The 20056-nt window shown below is 51.8% G+C and overlaps 9 protein-coding genes across 9 annotated transcripts; 5 read left to right on the forward strand and 4 right to left on the reverse strand.

Annotated features, from left to right (window-relative positions):
- Window positions 1–1047: 1047 nt before the first annotated feature.
- Window positions 1048–3166, forward strand: N7498_004037 (Copper amine oxidase N2-terminal; the record flags this gene model as incomplete). The annotated part of the gene is made up of 3 exons (XM_058451099.1): window positions 1048–1933; window positions 1994–2902; window positions 2958–3166. The coding sequence occupies 3 exons, from the start codon at window positions 1048–1050 to the stop codon at window positions 3164–3166; spliced, it is 2004 nt and encodes a 667-aa protein (XP_058310561.1).
- A 751-nt stretch (window positions 3167–3917) lies between these two features.
- On the forward strand, window positions 3918–4799 carry N7498_004038 (GNAT family N-acetyltransferase; the record flags this gene model as incomplete). Its single annotated transcript, XM_058451100.1, has 4 exons — window positions 3918–3957; window positions 4006–4295; window positions 4345–4462; window positions 4528–4799. 4 exons carry the CDS (start codon window positions 3918–3920, stop codon window positions 4797–4799), a joined length of 720 nt encoding a protein of 239 aa, XP_058310562.1.
- A 470-nt stretch (window positions 4800–5269) lies between these two features.
- On the reverse strand, window positions 5270–6163 carry N7498_004039 (aminoglycoside phosphotransferase family protein; the record flags this gene model as incomplete). Its single annotated transcript, XM_058451101.1, has 1 exon — window positions 5270–6163. The coding sequence occupies one exon, from the start codon at window positions 6161–6163 to the stop codon at window positions 5270–5272; it is 894 nt and encodes a 297-aa protein (XP_058310563.1).
- Window positions 6164–6621: 458 nt separating this feature from the next.
- On the forward strand, window positions 6622–7134 carry N7498_004040 (uncharacterized protein; the record flags this gene model as incomplete). Its single annotated transcript, XM_058451102.1, has 2 exons — window positions 6622–6958; window positions 7013–7134. The coding sequence occupies 2 exons, from the start codon at window positions 6622–6624 to the stop codon at window positions 7132–7134; spliced, it is 459 nt and encodes a 152-aa protein (XP_058310564.1).
- Window positions 7135–7970: 836 nt separating this feature from the next.
- On the reverse strand, window positions 7971–10244 carry N7498_004041 (uncharacterized protein; the record flags this gene model as incomplete). Its single annotated transcript, XM_058451103.1, has 4 exons — window positions 7971–8977; window positions 9029–9163; window positions 9213–9472; window positions 9523–10244. The coding sequence occupies 4 exons, from the start codon at window positions 10242–10244 to the stop codon at window positions 7971–7973; spliced, it is 2124 nt and encodes a 707-aa protein (XP_058310565.1).
- A 582-nt stretch (window positions 10245–10826) lies between these two features.
- Window positions 10827–13405, reverse strand: N7498_004042 (N-alpha-acetyltransferase 35, NatC auxiliary subunit; the record flags this gene model as incomplete). Its single annotated transcript, XM_058451104.1, has 7 exons — window positions 10827–11741; window positions 11792–12148; window positions 12200–12655; window positions 12709–12930; window positions 12981–13121; window positions 13186–13253; window positions 13312–13405. 7 exons carry the CDS (start codon window positions 13403–13405, stop codon window positions 10827–10829), a joined length of 2253 nt encoding a protein of 750 aa, XP_058310566.1.
- A 225-nt stretch (window positions 13406–13630) lies between these two features.
- Window positions 13631–14264, reverse strand: N7498_004043 (ATP synthase subunit epsilon family protein). The gene is made up of 3 exons (XM_058451105.1): window positions 14139–14264; window positions 13975–14089; window positions 13631–13909 (listed from the first exon to the last, which is right to left on the reverse strand). The coding sequence occupies exons 1-3, from the start codon at window positions 14168–14170 to the stop codon at window positions 13835–13837; spliced, it is 222 nt and encodes a 73-aa protein (XP_058310567.1). The 5' UTR covers window positions 14171–14264; the 3' UTR covers window positions 13631–13834.
- Window positions 14265–15589: 1325 nt separating this feature from the next.
- N7498_004044 (uncharacterized protein) lies at window positions 15590–17258 on the forward strand (the record flags this gene model as incomplete). Its single annotated transcript, XM_058451106.1, has 2 exons — window positions 15590–15692; window positions 15826–17258. 2 exons carry the CDS (start codon window positions 15590–15592, stop codon window positions 17256–17258), a joined length of 1536 nt encoding a protein of 511 aa, XP_058310568.1.
- Window positions 17259–18092: 834 nt separating this feature from the next.
- On the forward strand, window positions 18093–18935 carry N7498_004045 (class I SAM-dependent methyltransferase; the record flags this gene model as incomplete). Its single annotated transcript, XM_058451107.1, has 1 exon — window positions 18093–18935. The coding sequence occupies one exon, from the start codon at window positions 18093–18095 to the stop codon at window positions 18933–18935; it is 843 nt and encodes a 280-aa protein (XP_058310569.1).
- Window positions 18936–20056: the final 1121 nt, after the last annotated feature.

The raw sequence follows: 20056 nt of genomic DNA on the forward strand, positions 1-20056 counted from the left end.
TCAATGATAGAGTTTGCGAGTTGGACTGTTTCAAAAGATGGAATGAAAACAGATGAAACGATCGTGAGATTCTGTAAGAATCTTTTAATGAATGAAAGCACCCGTGTTTACAGGAACAGGGTCGCGGTTGTCGGTTTCATGTTGTTGCTGTTGTTGTCGTCGTCGTCGTCGTCGTCGATGGATCCGAAGACGCCGCGCGCCAGCGGGCACGACGGGGATTTATACGGAGACGCGACGATTCTGGCTCATTTCAGATCTGGAATGCTACTTCGTTTGGATCTTGAAAGGGGAATCTGTTATGGACCGTAGCAGCCCCGAATTCCACCCTTCCTTGGCCATATCACCCCTTTGGCCACCGCGGCAAAGCACCAAAGAAGAGGACATGAATACATGTCAATTGTATCTAGAAACATCTTCTCATTCATCGTACTTAAAATGAATGCGGAGTTGAGAGAAAGACCTGGAATCGAGGCGCGGGCCCTGGCAATCCAGGGCTGGAATGTCCCTTGCGAGGGGCCATTCTATCAGCATAAACTACACATAGAGTGCACAGGAAGGATTTATTGCACTTAATGCCTTGCTAGGCAAACATGGAAGTTCTATCTCCTATGCTCGGACCCCTATGTTGTGCAAGGCGATGCGCCACCCAACTCTGCCAAGTCGATGATTATTCACGATGCGGTAATCTCCGCACTCTGTCCACCATCGATTTCCAGGCTATCAGGATCACGCCCACCATACCATGTGCATATCGTTCCTCACAGTTCAGATAGCTCTATCTGTAAGCAGCCTCTCTCTCCAATCAGTTTGACCCACCGCCACCAATCAATGAGCAGCTCGCATCTGCCGTTATCAATTTTTCCATGACGCTAAACTGCTTCGAGGCAAAGATGCGCCCAGGTCATTAAGGTTGGCCAACCATGGCGGAATCCCTGCTTGGTCGAAAGTTTTACTTGAAAGGGATCAGGTACCGCCGGGGGTGGGGAACACTTATAAATCCTCGACTTGTCCGCTTCGTCTATCCGGTATCATATTGATTCCTACACAATGGCTAGCCTACATCCATTTGACCCCATCACCCCTGGGGAAATCCAGCTGGCAGTGCGGATCCTCGAGTCCGCCTTCCCGGGTGTCAAGTTGCGGTATAAGCGCATCGATCTTCAGGAACCCACCAAGCATGAGGTCGTCCCTTACCTTGAGGCTGAACGCCGTGGAGAGCCACGCCCTCCCAAGCCCGCTCGTCTGTTGATGACGCTGTTCCACCGCATGGACAACGGGTCCTTCTTCAAGGCCTTGTTGAACGCTGACTCCAAGTCCGTCGTGTCGGCCAAGGAACTCCCCAAGGATGTTCAAGGCCCCTTGGATGTGGATGAGATGATGGAGATAGAGCAGATGTACCTCGACCATCCGGCCGTCAAAGCAGAGATTGAGAAACTGAAGTTGCCCCAAGGCATGACCGTCTGCTTGGACCCGTGGATCTACGGCACCGACGACGCTAAGGAATCCCGACGCTTGTTCCAGTGCTATATGTACATTGTGGCCGTCGACCATCCTCAAAACAACCAGTACTCTCTTCCCTGCAAATTCTCCCCTGTCTTCGATGGCATCACCCGCAAGCTGGTGCGCATGGATTACCTCCCCGAAGGTGCAGGCACCCAGAGCACAGACACGCAGCCGTGGAAGCAGGTGCCTGCTATTCAATACGCGCACGAGTTGCTGGACGAGCCGCTGCGCACTGATGTGAAGCCTTATATTGTGCAGCAGCCTGAGGGTGCTTCGTTTAATGTTATCGGAAACGCCGTTTCATGGCAGAAGTGGCGTTTCCGTGTCGGCTTCAACAACCGTGAGGGCTTAGTGTTGCACAATATTACCTATGACGGTCGTAGCACTTTTTACCGTCTGTCATTCTCTGAGATGACTGTTCCTTACGGAGGTATGTTCCCAGCTTGCCCCGGATTACCCCTGCTGTAGCGTCGGATACTAATTCTACTAGATCCCCGTGCCCCCTACCATCGCAAGCAGGCTTTCGACGTCGGTGACGTTGGATTCGGCATCACAGCAAACCAACTGGCCCTGGGCTGCGACTGCCTCGGGCACATTAAATATTTCGACGGTTATCGTACCGATGCCAAGGGCGAGCCCATCCAGCTCAAGAACGTCATTTGCATGCACGAGCAGGACAACGGCCTGCAACACAAGCACACAAACTACCGCACCGGCGCCGCGACTGTCGTCCGCAACCGCCAGCTCGTGGTCCAGATGATCTGCACCGTCGCCAACTACGAATACATCTTCGCATTCATCCTCGACCAAGCAGCAAACATCGAGCTCGAGGTTCGCGCCACCGGTATCCTTTCCACCGTGCCCTTCGACAATGAAAACGGTCAGACCGTACCGTGGGGTACAAACGTCGGCCCAGGCGTGATGGCGCCATTCCACCAGCATTTGTTCTCATTGCGTATTGATCCCGCGCTGGACGGATACAAGAACACTGTCTATTACGAAGACAGTGTGCCCATGCCCGAGGATGACAATAACCCCTACCTGGTCGGATACACCACCGATCAGAAGGTCATCAAGACTAGTGGCAGTGAATCGACCAGCGTGGAGAAGCACCGCGTGTTCAAGATCCGCAACGACCACATCATCAACCCGATCACGCACCACCCGATCGCGTACAAGTTGATGACCTCGCCCAGCCAAATGCTCCTAGCCCACCCAAAGTCCTACGGCCTGAAGCGCGCACAGTTTGCAACCCGCCCAATTTGGGTGACCAAGTACCGAGACGACGAGCTCTTCGCCGCAGGCGAATTCACGAACCAAAGCAAGGAATCGCAAGGGGTGGAGAAGTGGGCTGCGAGAAATGACGCAGTTGAGGACGAGGACGTTGTTCTCTGGCATAGTAAGTGTTCCCAGTGTTTTTCTGTTTTTTTCAATTTCGCTGACGGTTTGTATAGCTTTCGGTCTTACCCACAACCCGCGTATCGAGGACTTCCCCGTTATGCCGATGGAGCGTGTTAGTGTCATGCTTAAGCCGGATGGGTTCTTTACTAAGAACCCGGCGCTGGATGTGCCGCAGTCGGATCAGTCGTTTAACAAGTCTACTCTGCACCCTGAGCCGTCTTGCTGCGCTGGGCCTCAGGATCGCAGCCAGGTGAAGTTGTAAAGTGCATGTCTCAAATGACGGCTAATATTGGCTGCATGATGATAAATATAAATGAGTACATGGAAGTTCTGCATTATAAGTATATAGCATCATGAATCATGGTAAATCATTTCAATGTATTGCGATGAATTTAATTCCACTTCAACTTCCGTATGGAAGGCCCTGAATTTCCTCTCAGGAAGCATGCCGGTAATCCAGCTGTCCATTTCTGCTCCCTTCCCGGTCGCTGTATATCCCATCCTGCACATATGGGCTCCGACACAATTATGCACATCTGAGGTCTGAGAATGGGCATGTAAAATGGTCGAAGCAGCTCCAAGCTCCCAGGCATTATATTCTTTGGATAAATATTTCGAACGTTTCTCATTTTTTGTTACTACGCTGCCTACTTGGATAATTAAGCTTTTGGAGTTTTTTGCCTGTGCCTGGTGAGAGAACGTCGGCGCCTAGTGTAGTGATATATGTATCTATCGATGGAGATACCATGGCAGCTTACCCCACCGACCCAATAAACTTCTCCGATCATCTCCACTCGGTCGCGACGATGAATGAAGTGTGAAAATATTCAAATTATTTATTTCCCAGGTACTCGAACAGCACAGAGCTTATGTAAGGGGTGATTACGTCGACGCGTGGACACCCCAACTTTCCTTGCCGCCGTTCCTCATGTCGACAAGGATCTTAAGGGCTGAGTTTCCCACTTTATTCTTATGGACCGACCCACCTGAGCCCAAGCCTATCCCCGACAACCATGGCGCAGGCGCCGGTTCCTCTCACGCATGGCACATACGGTGAGCATCCCCGAACCCAACCCAGGAACAGTTCCTGACAGCGATAAGACAAGCTGGACCCCGTCGCGCGCTTGAACGGCCGCGTATTCGACAGTGACCCCATCATCGCGTACATGCTCCTGAATATGACCCGAAAGCAGCGATTGGAATACCTTCCAAGCTACTGGTCCAAACTTGCCAAGTCGGCACTGATGAACAATGCGCTCATCACCGAGGCCGATGGGTGGAAGGCCGCTTCGATCGTCATCCCGCCTGGGAGGTACATTGACAACGTCTGGACTCTCGTCTACTCTGGCTTCATCTGCGTTCTGTGGAAAATCGGATTTTCGGGTCTGAAGGTATGTGTCTCCATGCAAAGACGACCGAACCAGCGCTCACATTCCACAGCGGCTGTTGACCGAATTCTCGGGCATGACCGACAAGGCTAAGAGGAAGGGCCTCGGAGGCCAGAAGCGCTACTACTACGTCTTTAGTATCGGGACCGAGTACGAGCATCGCGGAAAAGGTGAGGACTGCCAAGTCAACCAAACAAGTCGCCCAGCTTGCTGATCATCGCTGATCATCAAACAGGACTCGCCAAGACGATCATGCGCTATCACCAGGAAAAGGCGCAGTCGGAGAACCTCCCGATTTGGCTCGAGGCCACAACTGAAAGTTCGCGGTATCTTTACCTCTCGATAGGTTTCCAAGAAGTCGAAAAAATTACTCTCGGGAGGGGCAAGGTTGCTGCAGATGCTGCACTTCAGCCGAATGGTCCGGGGGTGACTCTTTATGCGATGGTATGGTGGCCGAAGTCTACAAACCATGATTCGGAGCCTGCGTCAAGCTCCGCCACTCCTTGAGATTCTGTTCTTCCAGTATCCGTTTTTGAATTATCCTTTCGTTTTCTCTAAGCTTTCCCTTGCAACCGTGGCGAGATTTGAGTGTTGGATATAGACGTCACTGAACGGTATTGATTTGAGCCCAAATAAATACACTATACAAATTCCAGATGGCATCCAGTCGATGTTGACTTGGCACCCAAGAAATGTATTGAAACTGATAAAAATACAACCCTGCGTATACTGGCAACCATGGCTGCCTAGTATATAACGCATTCGATAGCCACAATCTAGTTGGATCGGCCCAGATCTATCTCCGATGGTGTCCGAGTTCTATGTCCGTCTAAGTTTACTCAAACAAATACCTAAAAGTTCTTGGGGAGCTCGATGGGTTTTATCTGTTTCAAAATGATAATCAAGCAAACAGACTTCCGGCGACGCATATAAAGGTCTCTGCAACTGATGACCACAGCACGATTCCTTATCCAAATCTACTCGTTGGGCATCTCAAGTCCACATTCTTGCCATAGTATCTTCTGTCTCTCCTTGTCCCAACCCCAACCTGAAGTGCAGGCCTTGACATCCTTCCAAAATTCATACCCCGGGGTATAATCCACCATATACTTGCGCAGCAACTTTTTCCACTGCGAATCCGCCTCGCTAAGTCCTATCCCAGCGCAGCTAAACTCCCACCATACCGGGTAGTACCCAGATGCCTCCCAGTCAATGATCCCAGAGAGCTTGTTTGTCTTTGGGTCGACCATGATGTTGCAAAAGGCCAGATCTCCATGGGTGAATGTCCACGGCTCCGGCGATGGCATTCGCTGTCTAATGAGCGCGCAAACCTTCGAGGGGATCTCCTTCAATTGCCCAGACATTTCGGTCCACAGTTCTTCGGCCGAGGATAAAGGTCCGTGCGGGGTGTTGCTGCCTCCTGAGAAGAGGAAAGCGACATGTAGTGGCTGGCCATGTATGCTCTGCATCTTGGGTGAATGGAGTTGGCGGAGTTGTGCCAGGTATTCCGCGGTCTCCTTCGCCAGTTGCTCTCTGTCGGCCTCGGTCATGTTTGGCCAATGCTCTTCCAGAGTGAGGCCTGGAACTCGCTCCGCAATCAGGAAGTGGCGATTGTTATCTTCTGTCCATTCTTGTACCACTGCGGGGGTAGGGATGGTGGTGTTTTCTCTAACGAAGCGCGTGTTGAATCCTTCGTAGATTGGTGGGTTTGTTCCTCGTTCTTTGAGGATGAACTTGGTCCCTAATGACCATGCCCCACGGTCGCCGGCACCGTAGAAAAGCTTCACATTGCTTTTGTATGAACAATGATCTTGACTGTTTTTGGTCCAGCTGCAAGCCGAACAGGGTAGGTCATTTGCAGCGATTTCCATCTTCGATGGGTCTCGCGTTCGAGTATATGAGGACCACAGGAATGGACCAAAAGATGAAAATGGATGTTTGAGGGATACAGAGGGGATGCAGTATTGGTTGAGGACCAGCGCGAGTATTGCGAAAGAGACTAGCAGAAGCAGCTATGCGGCTCTGCAGCCTTGCAATTTAGCGGTGAAGCACATCCTCGATGCCTATAGTTCGTGACGGGTGTCATATGTTCTATTCCGCGAAGTGAGCGATAGAAGGAACCAGCTGCCATGACGGGGCAGGCAGCTTCATCGAGAAGGGCCTTCTTGATTACAATCTTCACTTTCCATCATTCACTTTCCATCCTTCCCTCCTCTATCATCAACATATCGCAATATTGCCACTTCATCTCGACTCACAAATTCATCAAGGTATGTCAACAAGCCTTGACAACGCATCAGACGTCGTACTAACTCTACACACAGCAACAATGGACCCTCCAAGCGAACTCCCTCCAGTAATGCTTTGGATCCGCGAAAAACGCCTCAAAGACTTCCTCGCAAATCCCGACTACGACCACCAGCGCGCCAACCTCGGGACCGTCCTGCGTATGTTCCAGTCAGGCGAGATCGCGCCTCTGTGGGCCGGCCACCAGTTGTACTTCTGCAACGGCGAACTCCTGGGCTCCGAGCTCCCCTCCGACACCCGCTCCCTGTCCGGTCCCATTTGGCACGAAGCCGAGTGCGGTCTTGCCCATGAGGCTGCTGCGTACGAGCCGGCTCGCCTGGCAAACGTCGCCCCTCAGATCTGGGCTGGAAATTGCCAGAGTTAGTGTCCATGCTGACGGTCGTTTTATCTCATCGCGTACTGACGTGTCTCAGATCAACATGGGAAGAATAGCGGTAACAACTCCCGTGGCAGTGGCTCTCAGCACAGCCAGGGCCGCGGAGCTGGCAACAGAAATTACAAGAACTGGGGCCGACACACTGGGGGCGCTGCCTAGGTGTCGTCACCTCGACAAGGATGTTGCAATAAGCAATATCTGGGAGATTGGAACGCTTGCACCGATCCTTCCAATAGACAGGATCAAATGATGATTTCATGGCTCTTAGACCCCCGATACCATGTACAACTAGTTTCTTTCAAATCGAATCTCCATCTGACATCAGAACCAAACCTGCAAGGATCATCATCACGCGTTTATGGACAACGGCACCCTATTCGGTCAAGAGCTGTCTCTAAGCACCAATCAAAGCATGTCTCGCTCCCACGGAAAGACGAAAAAAGAAAGCAAAAGTTGGGGTTAGATCGCAAGGTGGGGAACCATGAGCACGGTCGATAGATAACCAAGATCGACACGGCCCGCGGTGATTTCTCGGCCGGCCGAGTCCCACCGTACACGGGACAGCAAACACAAGCTGACCTATGCGAATGAAATTTCGCTGGCGGATCCCCCCGGGTAGTCTTTTTTTTCGCTGCTAGTTTTAGCGATGGGCTATATATGTACGCTGCTGTTCCCTCCGGGGAGATGATTTACTTGAAACTTGAATCTGGGCGACTCCACGACTTCGGTTTTCGAGGCGTGAAGAGATAAATATCTCATTTGCAGTGTGATGAAATAAGTTACATGCTCCAGGGTCAGAAACTTGCATACGAACTTCCATACGACTTGGAAAAAATCAGGTCGAAAACGGGCTAATATGTTACAGAGTGTGTATTATGGTGTATAGACCGCACTGCCTGGCCAGTACCATGGAGAGTCCTATATACAGAGAGTAGAATCTCGACTTCTCTCCACCCAAAGCAACTCCGGCGCTTTGCGACAAGATGGGATCATTCTCACATTCCGGGGACTGGGCGTTCGCTCATACTTGGGAACAGCATGACATCCGAGACCCGGCCTAAGATATTCCGCATACTCCAATCATCGAATGGCAGCATCGAGCTATCAGCAGTCGCCATGGTCACCGATACCTCGGGACTGTCAACTGACGGCGGGGACGGCAGGTTAAGTGGTGAGGATACAGCCTGCCCGGCTCTGTGCGCACGGAATGCCTCGCGGATCTCCCGCAGCGCACGGAGCGACGAGGACAGGTGCTTCGCGGAGTCGGTGCGGTTGTTGTGTCTGACGTCTCCATCTTCATAGACGTGGGCGGCCAGGACCCGCTCCAGTCGGTCGATGAGCTCCCACTTTTGCGCGCCGTCGTCATTGGCAATTAACAGGAAGGCCGATGCGATGGATCTCTGTAAACTGATCCATGACCGAGAGCAGTGGGAGTTGATTTCGTGCAGTTCGACAAATGCGTCAATCGTGTCGCCCAAGCTATTGATACAGTCTTCACGGATCAGGGCTCGACGCGTGTCATCCAAATGCGAGAGTGGGTCTAATGATACACGGCCCAGCACTGAAAGGAGGTAAGAGGAGTGCAAGCGCAGTTCAGTTCTCTCAATGTGCTCGGCTAGCGTTCGGCATCGCTCGCGGTGGCGCAGATGGGGTGTGGCTTCTGCGAGCATGCGATGTACGCGCTGCTTGTACTCCCGAATGTCGTGGAATCGTGGTTGTGGCGAGCTTGGGTCCATACGCGAGCGCAGTACTTCCAAGGAGAGAGACACGACGCGGCACAGAGTCTCAAAGTAGGTCCGATGGCCCGGCATGGACTTGGGTTCAAAGGGTATTTCGGGTTGGCTGACCATTGTGATAGATGGTCGATCATAGGCGAGCGAGAAATGGCTGTTCTGAAAGGCCATCGCCCACCAGACGCGCCTTCTAATAGCCTGTTCTGCAAGTGAAAGTCCGGTGGATTCAACATGGAGTCCGAGAACGAGACACATTCGCTCCGTCATACCTGCGGTGTGGGTTAACAGGGGTTTCGGTGGCAGAGCTTCCCCAAACTTACCAAGCAAGGTATATGATGCACCGGCATTCATGTTATATGAAAGGACATTGCTAATGATGAGAAGGATCTGGATGACCTCGACGGTGGGTTGCGAGACATAGTTCAACATCCGCAAACACTGGTATGCACAAGAGACTGGGCGAGGAGTCAGCATGATGTTTTGAATCTGCCGCAGACGACATACCGTATATCCACGACGTCAATTCGCGGTCTTTTTCTGGAATATCCGACAACTGGCACCCCGAGGCAAGCACCGCAAAGTACAGACTGAAAAAAGGCAAATCTATGCCGAACGGCTTGACTAATCCGTTAATATCTGGTTTATAGACACCTCCAGCCCGTCGCCTCCCCTCCAGTAAACGGTTCGCCTTTCGCTCAAGCTGGTCGAGATCCGGTAATACCGGATACAACACGGCGCCTATTTCTTTATAGAATCCCAGAAACCTAAGCCGTCATCAGCATACACCGCCTCGTTTCAAATAATCCGTGCTTACTGTTGGCATTGTCCATCCTCCGGGAGCACTGAACACACTCCGGCAATATTAAACGTGTAGGGATCAGAGGACCAAAGATCAACGAACGGGTACGCGGCCGACTCGTTACCGAGAGCGAGTTCAGCAAGCAGATCCTCCTGGGGCAGCGCCTGCGCTGTGTCCTCCGATCCCTTGGATTGATTTAAGATGTCCACCAGAGCTGACCGTGACCCTAGATGGACGGCACCGGTTTTCAACATATTCGAGCCATAGACACCTTCTGACCGTGTGGAATCTTTCCGATCCGCGGCCTGGTCATATCGTTTGCGGGAAGAATGCGAGTTAAAGAGCGAATGGAGACTGCCGAGGATCTGCTCCATAGCGACCATCTTGTTATTGATATCATCCCACTCGCTCTGCGAGATGTCGATGACCTCGGGTAAATCTGAGTTGGGGCTGGCCGTAGACGGCCCGTTGGCAGCGTCATCGGTATCGCGCGGGGGCGGGTAGTAGGCCGGGGGGATCGCCGTGGAGACAAAAGAAGATTGCGGCGTGGAGGAAGCGGTTATCGAGGCTGAGGATATAGGATGTTTCGAGGACGGCGGGCGACCGTAAGAACAGGTGAAGTTGCGCTTAACGCAATTGGTGCAGGGGACGTTGCGGTCGCAGCGAACTTTGCTGGCGCGACAGGGCAGACAGGTCTTGCACTCGCGCGGTCGGCGGCGAACGGGATACGTGGGCATTTTTTTCAGCGCTTCACCCCGCGAAAGCTGGGAATGGGTCGGAGAGGAACTGAGGCATAGGAAGATCGGCGCTGCAGGAGACCGTTGACAACGGAGTCAAGTCGATTAGGACGGTAGGTCGAGTTCTAAGCGAGCTGCGTGGCGTATGAGTTTATCAGCGGTCCGTGAACTCGAGTCTGGGGAACGATCTGAGATCTCGGTGCCGGCTTGGAATCAATGCGCCGATCACGTCGTGGGATCCTGTAAGGTTTGGTTTTCAACGGTCAACGGAAGCTCCGTAAGGTTCGAAAATGGATGATCTCATCCGACACCGGCGTTCCCTGGTTCACGCGCCAGAAGCGGTCGCTGTTGTGTGTGCGGAGACCCTGGCCTGATCCTGTCAACGGACTTTCTCCACTCTCGTGCACTAATCATAGACTCCGTTTAAGATATTGCGGTTTCTTCACCTCTAGTCTCGGCACATAAGGGGATCCTTGGAATACCTGACTGGGGAGAGGAGAAACTCCATGCAATTGTCCACCTAGGGAGGAGGATACTAGATACTAGATTCTGGATATACCTAGTCCTGATGCATAAAACCCGTCACGAGTCCTTTTTCTTCTCGGAAACCTGTGGCACGATCCACCAGTCATGCCAGTGCGTCTTCGAGCCGATCTCCGGGATCGTCACCTGCAGCTTCTCTGCCGACGAGTCCCCCGCGATCACCCTTTTCACCGTCTCAATAGCAATGCTTGCCCCGATGCATGCACGCATCGTGTCTTTGATGTCGCGCTTCCAATCCTCCTCAATGGCATTTGGCGCGCTTCCGTTAACTGTGGAAGGGCCCTCAATAAAAGCACCGTGGGTCAGCGTCGCTTCCCAAGCTTTGCGTGCCTCCGTGATCGCCTTCGAGGCGCGATCGAGGATGGTCGCATCGGTGTCTCCTTCCAAGGTAGCTTCGCGCTGGTACTCCTCGTAAGGAACAAGCTCGGGCAGAGAGATCGGGATGAATGGTTTCATTCGGAGTTCATAACGAAGCTTATCCGTAGAGTATGCCTCCGGACCCGAGGCAGACGGCAGCACCTTGTGCCGGGCCAGCAACACGTACAATGAGTGTAGGGCGATCGCAAAGGCATCGACCGCAATGAGGTGAGTGGTCAGTCGCTCCAGAATGCGGAATGATTTGTGGAAGGCGACCGATTTTTCGGTGGCATTGCTCTCGCGGTTGTTGGTCATCACGAGATCTCGCTTTCGAGCCGCCACGATGAACGTTCGGATTCGATCCACATGGCCAAGGTGTGCGGAGCAGATGTGAGACAGATACCAGTACATGCCTGGGAGTTCTTCGGGGGAGTAGATCGAAAGCTCGAACCCCATCTGGAGGATCTGCCGAAGTTGGGTGAGTTTCTGGTGATAGGCCCAACTACTCAGCGGGAAAGAAAAGGTAGGTTCTTCGCCCTGGACCTGCAGTCCTGGCTCTCTGCTCAGGGGTTGAATTTGGAGATCGATATCCTCAGCCTGCACAGGTCAGCTTGTCATCTTTATTATGATGGTTGTGTCTGTCGTACCTCCATTTGCAGGTTGTCCCACTCAACAACGGCGTGACAGAGAATTCTACGGACGCGGCATCGGTTCAAGCAAGCCGATCGCACCGTGTCGACAAATGGCTGGGCGAATCGTCTCACGAAAGCATCCATCTGCTGGGCAATTTGGAACCGAGGGTCCGTCGGCAACTCCACATCGTCTGTGTTCGCGGCAAGCAACAAGTTCGCGGGCAATACAAGCTCCGCAAGGTCGTCGTAAAGAAATTGCTTGACGGATACCGCTCCCAAGATGGTCATATCGCTCACTATCAGCGCCTGAAGCAAACATCGAATATAGACCGAGGGCTGAGGCTTTCGGGACAACAGGGTCCAGATGGCAGTCTGAATTCAAAATTAGTAAGACTGCACACGGTGGAATTTCAATCAACCTACCTTGAAGTTACTCGGACCCGTGTAGTCCAGGATCTGCTGCATATCGATGGCGTCTTGGCAGAGTCGTTTCATATGAGCGAGTGCATCCTTGGAGCTGATATTGACAATCGGTCGAGGCGGCACGGTGCTGGCAAGCTTCCGCTGAATCTTCATACTGAATGCCTCTGGCACTTCCTTTCCAAGAGACACGGACTCGGTCAGAGCAGCCAGGTGGGACAAGCACGATGAGAAATTGTCTGTTGATCTGGTATCGAGGACCTCAAGATCCTGGTCCAAGGCGGACAAAAACTCGCGGCGAAACAATAGCCTGCACCGAATGCCGTCTCGCAGGCCTTGATCCATCTCCGTTTCAGCATCCACCCAAGCGATCGCCTGGTCCAGCAGGCGGTAGAAGTGAGATGATTCGAATAGAGATAGCAGATTGCGGTTGTATAATTGACCGACAAAGTCCTCCTCCTGCGCAACAAATGCCGTTAGTAGGGTCCAACCACCACGCAGATCCAACATACCTCGTAAAAGTACTCGGTCACAATCCGAGCATGAACATAGTCACAAGCCTTGATTAACCCAAGACAATACGCCCGGAGAACAATGCTGATGAGGGGGTTGTCACTTGGCGCGCGATCAAACCGGGCGTCCTCGATGGTCCTTGGCACCGGCCACAACAATTTGTCGATGTATATCGAGGTAAAGAGGGTTTGTGAGAGAGGGTGGCCCATATGCCATGCCATCTGTAGGCCTATCAGCAAACGTTCCTATCACAGGGGCATTAAGCACGCGCCTCATGGCAAAGCAGCTGATCCATCAAGCCCAGCACCTGCTCGGGTGTCAAGTCTCGTCGCACATCGTAATCGTCCTCCAGCGCCTGCGCATGGTTCTCGCCCGGGGCAATGTAGCCACTGTCCATCTTGGAGTCCATAATCTACCATAATTCACACCATCGTCAGCTTCCGCATGATTCGCATCCCGGTGTGACATGGTCGTACCTCCAATGCACCCACGCTCTCGAACAGCGTGAAGTATTCATCCTTGACAAGCTGACCGGTGCGTAATTCTACCAGCGGGAAAGAACGGTTAGATCGGAATCAATAGTTGAGAATGGCGAAGCTTACTCGAAGCGGCCGCCGTGAACTCGGCGGTGATGTTGCGCGGGGCGGACTGTGCAGCCCGCGGAGGGGGCACGCGAACCTCGTTATTCGGCAGCATCGCACAGAGATTTGAGGCTCTGCAATCTGCTGCCGGGTCTTCTCATGGAACAAAATACGTCGAATCGAAGCAACTCGGTCGAGGTTGAGGAGTGACGGGGATCGAGGGGTGGGCCGGGGACAGGGCGGAAAAAGCACTTGCGGGCTGGGCTAGCACAACGGGCCCTCTGACGTGTGGCTGCCACCGAACTTCTACTTCATTACGGACATTCGCGATATTCACAGCTTGTTTGTAATACGAAAGACGAGTGCGATTTCTGAGGTCTGTCCGTTCCAGACAGACCTGTATTGCTACACATGTACAAAAAGTTCAATGCTTCCCCGGGAGGTCCAAATCCTCGCTCGTGTCCGTTCCACGCCCGGGTCCGTCACATCTCCCAACATGATTCGTTCATGTTGACTGCATCGCTCGGGGTATGGCGCTTTTCGTCTATTTCTCGGCCTGGGCAGCAATGGCTTCGGTGTTGGCCTTGGCGAGCGACTGAACGTCACCCTGCTTGCCGTCCTATGATCACAATGTTTCATCAGTCTCCATCGGCCCAATCTTGGTGTTCAAGCTCTTTCACTCACAGTCCACTTGGCGAAACGGAGGTCCATCTGACCGCGGCGCTCGGCGTTCAGGCGGGGAGTCTCCTTGAGAGACCGGCGCACGGCACGGGCGGCAATGGCCAAGTAGCGGTTGTAGCTAGTTCGGGGTGAGCAATTATCGAGTTAAATGAGCGGTGACAACGTACGTCAAACCGGCGGCTTTCCAGGCGGCAGTCATTGTGAAAGGTGGTGGGTAGAGGTGGTTCGATTGAAGGGGGTGAAAACGGCTCGGGTGAGTTTGGAAGCATTCGAGCCGGAGAGTCGGGATGTTGAGTCACGTGATGAAGATTTGATTTGGTCAGGTGACTTGATCGCCCTCCTGTCACCTGACAGAGCTTGGGAGGTTAATCGTCCTTGCACTTGCCCACCAAATTTCGACAGCCCACCTTGTCGGAAATATTTTTGCATCATTACAAATCACGCAATCAAGGTCAGATGGAAGCGTCCTGTCTCATCCCCAGCTTCACGAACTTCCTGATATTTCTAGTCTTAGCTAGGAATGGAATCGCAGAACGCGTGCGGGCACTGGCAGGCAGCGCAACTCTAGAAGTTAATGGGATCGGGGCCTGGTTTGATCATATCAATCCTATCAATCCTATGATCTTAATATTGTGGCGTACTGTAGCTCACAATGGACAGGGGTGCATTTATGCAACCTTATTTTACCCGGGCAGACGCAGCTCGCGTACTACTCGGAGTCGCTGCAAAATGATAGGGGCATCCAGTGAATTGTCACGAAAAAGTATTCACTAGATGGCTTGAGAATCTTATTTCTGGTATCAGACAATCCTATAGGGCACTGTCCATGTGAAACTAATTTGGTATGGGGAAGGCTAACGGCCTTCTATTTCCTCCGTCGTAGGGTCACCTGCATTAGGCCATCTCCAAGGCTTCCTTTTGAAACTGTCAAGGCAGTCGAAGTCGAAATCAATCGGGTCAGTCGCATGTCCATTTTTGCTTGGGTTAGAGCCTTGGTGGGATGTACCGGCCTTCTTGAGTTCCATCTTCCACTTCCATTTCCAACCCTTCCTCTTTCCCATCCTCTGGCTTTTGCAATTTCCGTCTTCTGTGCCTGTGGGCCAATAATTATCATTGTGAGTACCACTGATTCCATCTGTGGCAGGTGTCTTTTTGTTTCCATCACTTCTTCTGTGTCTGGGGCTTCCGGAAGAGAACAGGCGTGCGTTTGGGGCGACGATTCTGTAACATCTGCACCAAAGCCCGCATAGTCGTGCTTGGACAGGCCCGCTCTTCTCTTCTCAAGAACTTTATACTCCGGCTTGATCAAAATCCTCTCTGACGGAAGCGGTGCAGACAGTGTCGTCGCGACCTCGCGGTGTTGTCGTCCCAAGTGCAAGACTTCCTTTCCCTCACTTTTTTCTTTACCCGTGTTATTTCCAAGCCCGAGACTGACAACTAAAGCTTCCTCCATGCTATATCTTGTAAGCCAAGGATGGATTCATGTCCAGAACCATTCCACGGCCTGGCCCCGAGTCTGCGGACTATCGCTGCCAGAACTAATACCAGGGCAATGTCGAGGAACATTTTACTGACCATTTTACCAGAGCAACACCTAGTACCGTGCCTACCCGTCACAATGGATGGCAGGCGCAGTATCGATGCCAACATGACTGGACAATTCAAGCCTAAAGGGAGAAAGGGATCGAGTTCCAAAGGCCGGAAGCTTGTCCGATGGGATGGTAAGGTCAAAATCAATCCAGTACTGGGGTAGAGATCTGAGATGCACCCAGTCGTATTTCGTCTTGGATTGTATCACATTCCTCTGTTCCCGATCGCGATCCCATGCTGGCCAATGCTAATTGCAATTAACAGCTGATCTCGATGTTCAGCTCTTGTTGACTGTGCAGGCTGCGTGCAACAAGGCTGGAGTCAAGATTCCTTGGGAGAGGGTCGCTACCATGATGGGCGAAAAGTTCACCGAGGGGGCCATCGTACAGCACCTGACCAAGCTACGCCTCCGTCGCATTACCGAGAAGAAGGCTGTTCCACCTCCCCTGCGTCGGTCTACAAACAATAAAACCAACAAAAAGCGCAAGGCCGCAGATGATGACGATTCGGATTTGTTCGTTTCTCAGAGTGATACTGATGATGCGGAATATGGCACTCTGAGGGCTCCCAAGAGGGCGAAGCAGACCAGATTTTCCCATGATAAAAATGGGATCAATACTGCTCGCAAAATTGGGAAGGGTGAAGGCTTTGCTGACAGTGACGTCCAGTGCGCTGGTGCCGATTTCCTCAGTTTTGGACATGAGCAAGATGCTTACTCCCGTAGGTCCGCTTCCGATGGTTCTGACTCTGATTCATTCGTTTCTCTTCGGAAGGCTCGCTATAGCGGCAAGAAAGATTACATCCAGAAGAGGACGTGCATCGTTCGATTTCAGGTCAAGAAGTCCTTTCTTCTTGGACTCAAACTTCAGGATGCCAAAATGGAAGAGGCCGTGCAGGAAGATGCCCAGTCTATCATTTCCTATGCCCTTGGTGATTCTGCGAATCCGAAATATCCTCCTCCTCCACCTGCCTGGCAGCGGCCAGCTCAAATGGGCATGTCACACCCGGCTCAGCACCCCGGCCAGCCAGGCACACGCATTCTCTCTTACCCTACCGTCAAGTCCGAAACCCGTCTCAGCCCCGAGGGCATGACTCGCCTCGAGATTTACACCCAGAATTGGGCGCAGCCGCCCTCCCCTCATCTAGGAGGCTCTGAAAACATGTCTCCTAATGAGGCATACATACAAGGCTGGCAGCAGCAGCAGCAGCTCTCTCCTCGTCACACTGGATCTGAAGGTACGGCTCATCGTGATACGCTTGTGCGGAGTCGGCAGCAGACTCTCCGCAATCTTCTTCTCGATAAAAGCCCGTTCGTGGATGTGAATACTCAGATGCCGAGCACCCCGCTTCATAGCAGCCCGGTCCCGAGCAGATCGATCCAGAACAGAGGGCACCGGAATAGCCCGTTCGACTTCGAGGCGCCGAGATCAGAATTCCAGACACGTCGGCCGCGGGAATCCCAGTCTCGGGCATCTCAGCTAGAGGAAACTCGCCGGCAGTATATTGACCCCAAGATATTCATGGGCTCGATGGGACTTCACAGCCCGAGCCAATACGTTGAGCGGTCCTCGGACATGGAAATGTCCGATGACTTCATGGACGAGTTTCTGGAAGACCCTGAGGGGTTATTAGAAATGAAAGGCACGCTTTCGGAGGACATCTATCAATACCTCAATGAAGACGGCGGTGAGCAGTGATGTGAATGCAATTAGGCGACTCGTCGTGGGGTCATTTTCCAGTGACTGCCCTCAGCTGGCCCACGACCTTCTTGTTCCGTTACTTCAACGTCACTCGTGCGTCTTCTCAACTTTGAGATTCTGATCTGTGAAATTTTCAGATCTCCCTTCAATTCCTTCTGGACAGCAGTGATGTAGATGCAATGAGGCAACTCTTCGTGGGGTCATGTTACAATGACTGCCCTCAACTGGCCCACGACCTGTTGTATCGTTAATTTCAGCCTCGCTCGTGTGTCTTTCCATTTTGCAATTTGAATTTGAAATAGGCAGGTCCAGGTCTTCCTTCGATTTCTTCTAATCCCATGGACATTTTTCTCTTGCATATCTGCATGTTTCGGACGACGCTTACCAGGTGACTCGACCGACGATGACACTAGGAAGCTGATGCCAATCGTGCATGCGCATAGCGCATAGCGCATAAATAATGAAATACAAAGTGATTATTCAAAAGTTAAATATGTGTGTTTGACTTGTAAGCTTTCATCGCACGCCAAACGTCTCGTGATGAATCCCTTTTTCTCCTAACTTTTGACGCTGGTTTGGGGACAAAACTGCCAAGGTACTTTCGCCGTTAAAAAGACACTGTCCGGCATGTCTGACCCACTCTTCTGGGACTTGTGGGCCACAAGAAGTCAATTGGGTGTCGGGTCTCCTGTCTCGGTGGTCACTTATCGGGGACCCAATACGGAAACTACATGTCGGCTAATACCGACACTCACTTGAAATTTAATTTTACAAGTCCCTCCCTCCAGCTCCCCGCGAGTCACGAATCCGAGAAAATTTTATTCTGCTACTATGGCCTCACAAGCTCAAAATATCTACGATGACTCTGCCTTTTTTTCCGCTTACGGAACCCTTCCTCGTTCGCAACACGGTCTGTCAGCGGCGCCAGAATGGCCTGAGCTTCGACACATGGTTCTCGGCGGCAAATTGCCTTTGAGCAACTCAGTTCGGGCCCTCGAAGGACATCGTGTTCTTGATCTAGGCTGCGGGTATGGATGGTTCGCGCGATGGGCCCGGGACAACGGCGCTGCCTACGTCCAAGCAGTGGATATTTCCCAAAACATGATTTGTCGAGCAAAGCAATTCGAAACCGATATCAAAGACAGTCAATCTCATCTCAACTCGAGCTCTATTACGGAAATCGTTTTTGAAACAGGAGACATCGAGTCAATTTCCTTCAGCGACAACCGAGGAAGAGGGTCATTTAACCTTGTCTATAGTTCTCTGACATTCCATTACGTTGAGGATTTGGCAAGGCTCTATCGAGAAATCCATTCTTCTCTTGAAAAAGGTGGAAAATTGGTATTCTCGGTCGAGCACCCTATTTATTCGGCGCCTATTCGCCCAGGACCAAGCTGGAAAACTCTTGAAGATGGTGACCAGGAACGGACGATATGGCCCTTGAATTGCTACAGTGATGAAGGGTGGCGGAAGACTAGCTGGCTTGGAGTTGACGGTATCAAGAAATACCATCGAACTGTGGAAACATACGTGAATCTTCTCTTGGAGAGCGGCTTCACTTTGACGGGTTTCAAAGATTGGGCTCCCTCGCTAGAGGATGTGGCTGAGCATCCCGAGTGGATGGACGAGAGACATCGCCCTTATTTCTTGCTTATTTCTGCCGAGAAAAACTAAAATATGCCAAGAATATCGATCTTGTTAAGAGAGATACCTACCCTCCGCCCTCAGAGTAGCCTAGTACCATGGTAGCATATGAAGCCTCAATCAACATAAATCACAAAGCAGGCATGAACAAATTGATCATGTTTACTGGCCAAGGGAATAATATACCAGCTATTGTGAGAGAAAAACAGCTCTTTGAAGCTAATGTCAATATCAATCTACTCTGTCCATCTCTGAGCTCTGTAAAATACATTGCCTTCAAAGAGCCGACGCGCCGTCCTGAAAACCGCGACTTTGCTAACATATACAAAACCATCTCTTTTTATTCCCAACACTGTTCTGGTGTGAATGACGCTCACCGGGTCTCTAATCTTGACCAGCAAAGGAGCCGCGGTGTCTTGTCCTCCAATTTCCATTCCGTGTTTTGGCATTCTACCCGCCATTCCTCTACCAGACAGCTCCCAGGCAACTGTGCCATGGATTGACATGGCCGTGCTTATGCATACTGCCCCTGTTAGCTGGAAACTAGTATGCAGCTTGCCCATGGTGAATGACAGGATTTGCAGATCCTCGTCCCGCCCTTCATCGCCTGGAGACAAGAAGGCCATTTTTGGAGTTCCCCTGACTCGCGCTGCGTCCTCCACGTCCTGAGATAGTTCAAAGCGTACTGCACCCTCTCTTCCGATATCTTCTGCCCTGGAGGTGAAACCCGGATGGCTTGAGTCCTCCAAAGAAGCCCGGCCTTTCATCTTCAAAGAACGAGAATTGACTAAGACGAATGGCTTCGCGGCATCCACAAGGCTCACTCGTACATGGAACTCTCCCAACATCTGGGATCGAACATGAAGAATGCCTTGTGCTGCACCGCTAGGGAACATGCTTCCAGTCATACTCCCTCCAGTGTTGAGAAATGCCACTTTGATCGGGCTCGATGTACCGTCGATACCAGGAATGTGACCCGTTGAAAACGCAGATATCCATCTATATGCACCGGTTCTGCAGCCTGCCCGAAAACATAAGACAGATAGACCTAGAGTCCTATAAGACAGTTAGAGTTAACATAATTTGATAGAACGACATGGATTAAAAAACAGAATTGTAACGAGTGAAGTCTCGTTAAGGAAAAGAAAAAG

The sequence above is a fragment of the Penicillium cinerascens genome (assembly GCF_028974065.1).
Source record: "Penicillium cinerascens strain IBT 15544 chromosome Unknown contig_24_segment0_segment0, whole genome shotgun sequence".
In the NCBI taxonomy this organism is placed as follows: domain Eukaryota; kingdom Fungi; phylum Ascomycota; class Eurotiomycetes; order Eurotiales; family Aspergillaceae; genus Penicillium; species Penicillium cinerascens.

What these genes read in the sequence shown, in the direction of transcription:
- N7498_004043 (XM_058451105.1), bottom strand. Translation starts at nt 14,170, where the DNA reads ATGACTGCCGCCTGGAAAGCCGCCGGTTTGAC. An exon ending in TGGAAAGCCGCCGGTTTGAC is followed by an intron (nt 14,090 to 14,138) that starts GTACGTTGTCAC and finishes ACCCCGAACTAG; the next exon opens with CTACAACCGCTACTTGGCCA. An exon ending in TCCGTTTCGCCAAGTGGACT is followed by an intron (nt 13,910 to 13,974) that starts GTGAGTGAAAGA and finishes TTGTGATCATAG; the next exon opens with GACGGCAAGCAGGGTGACGT.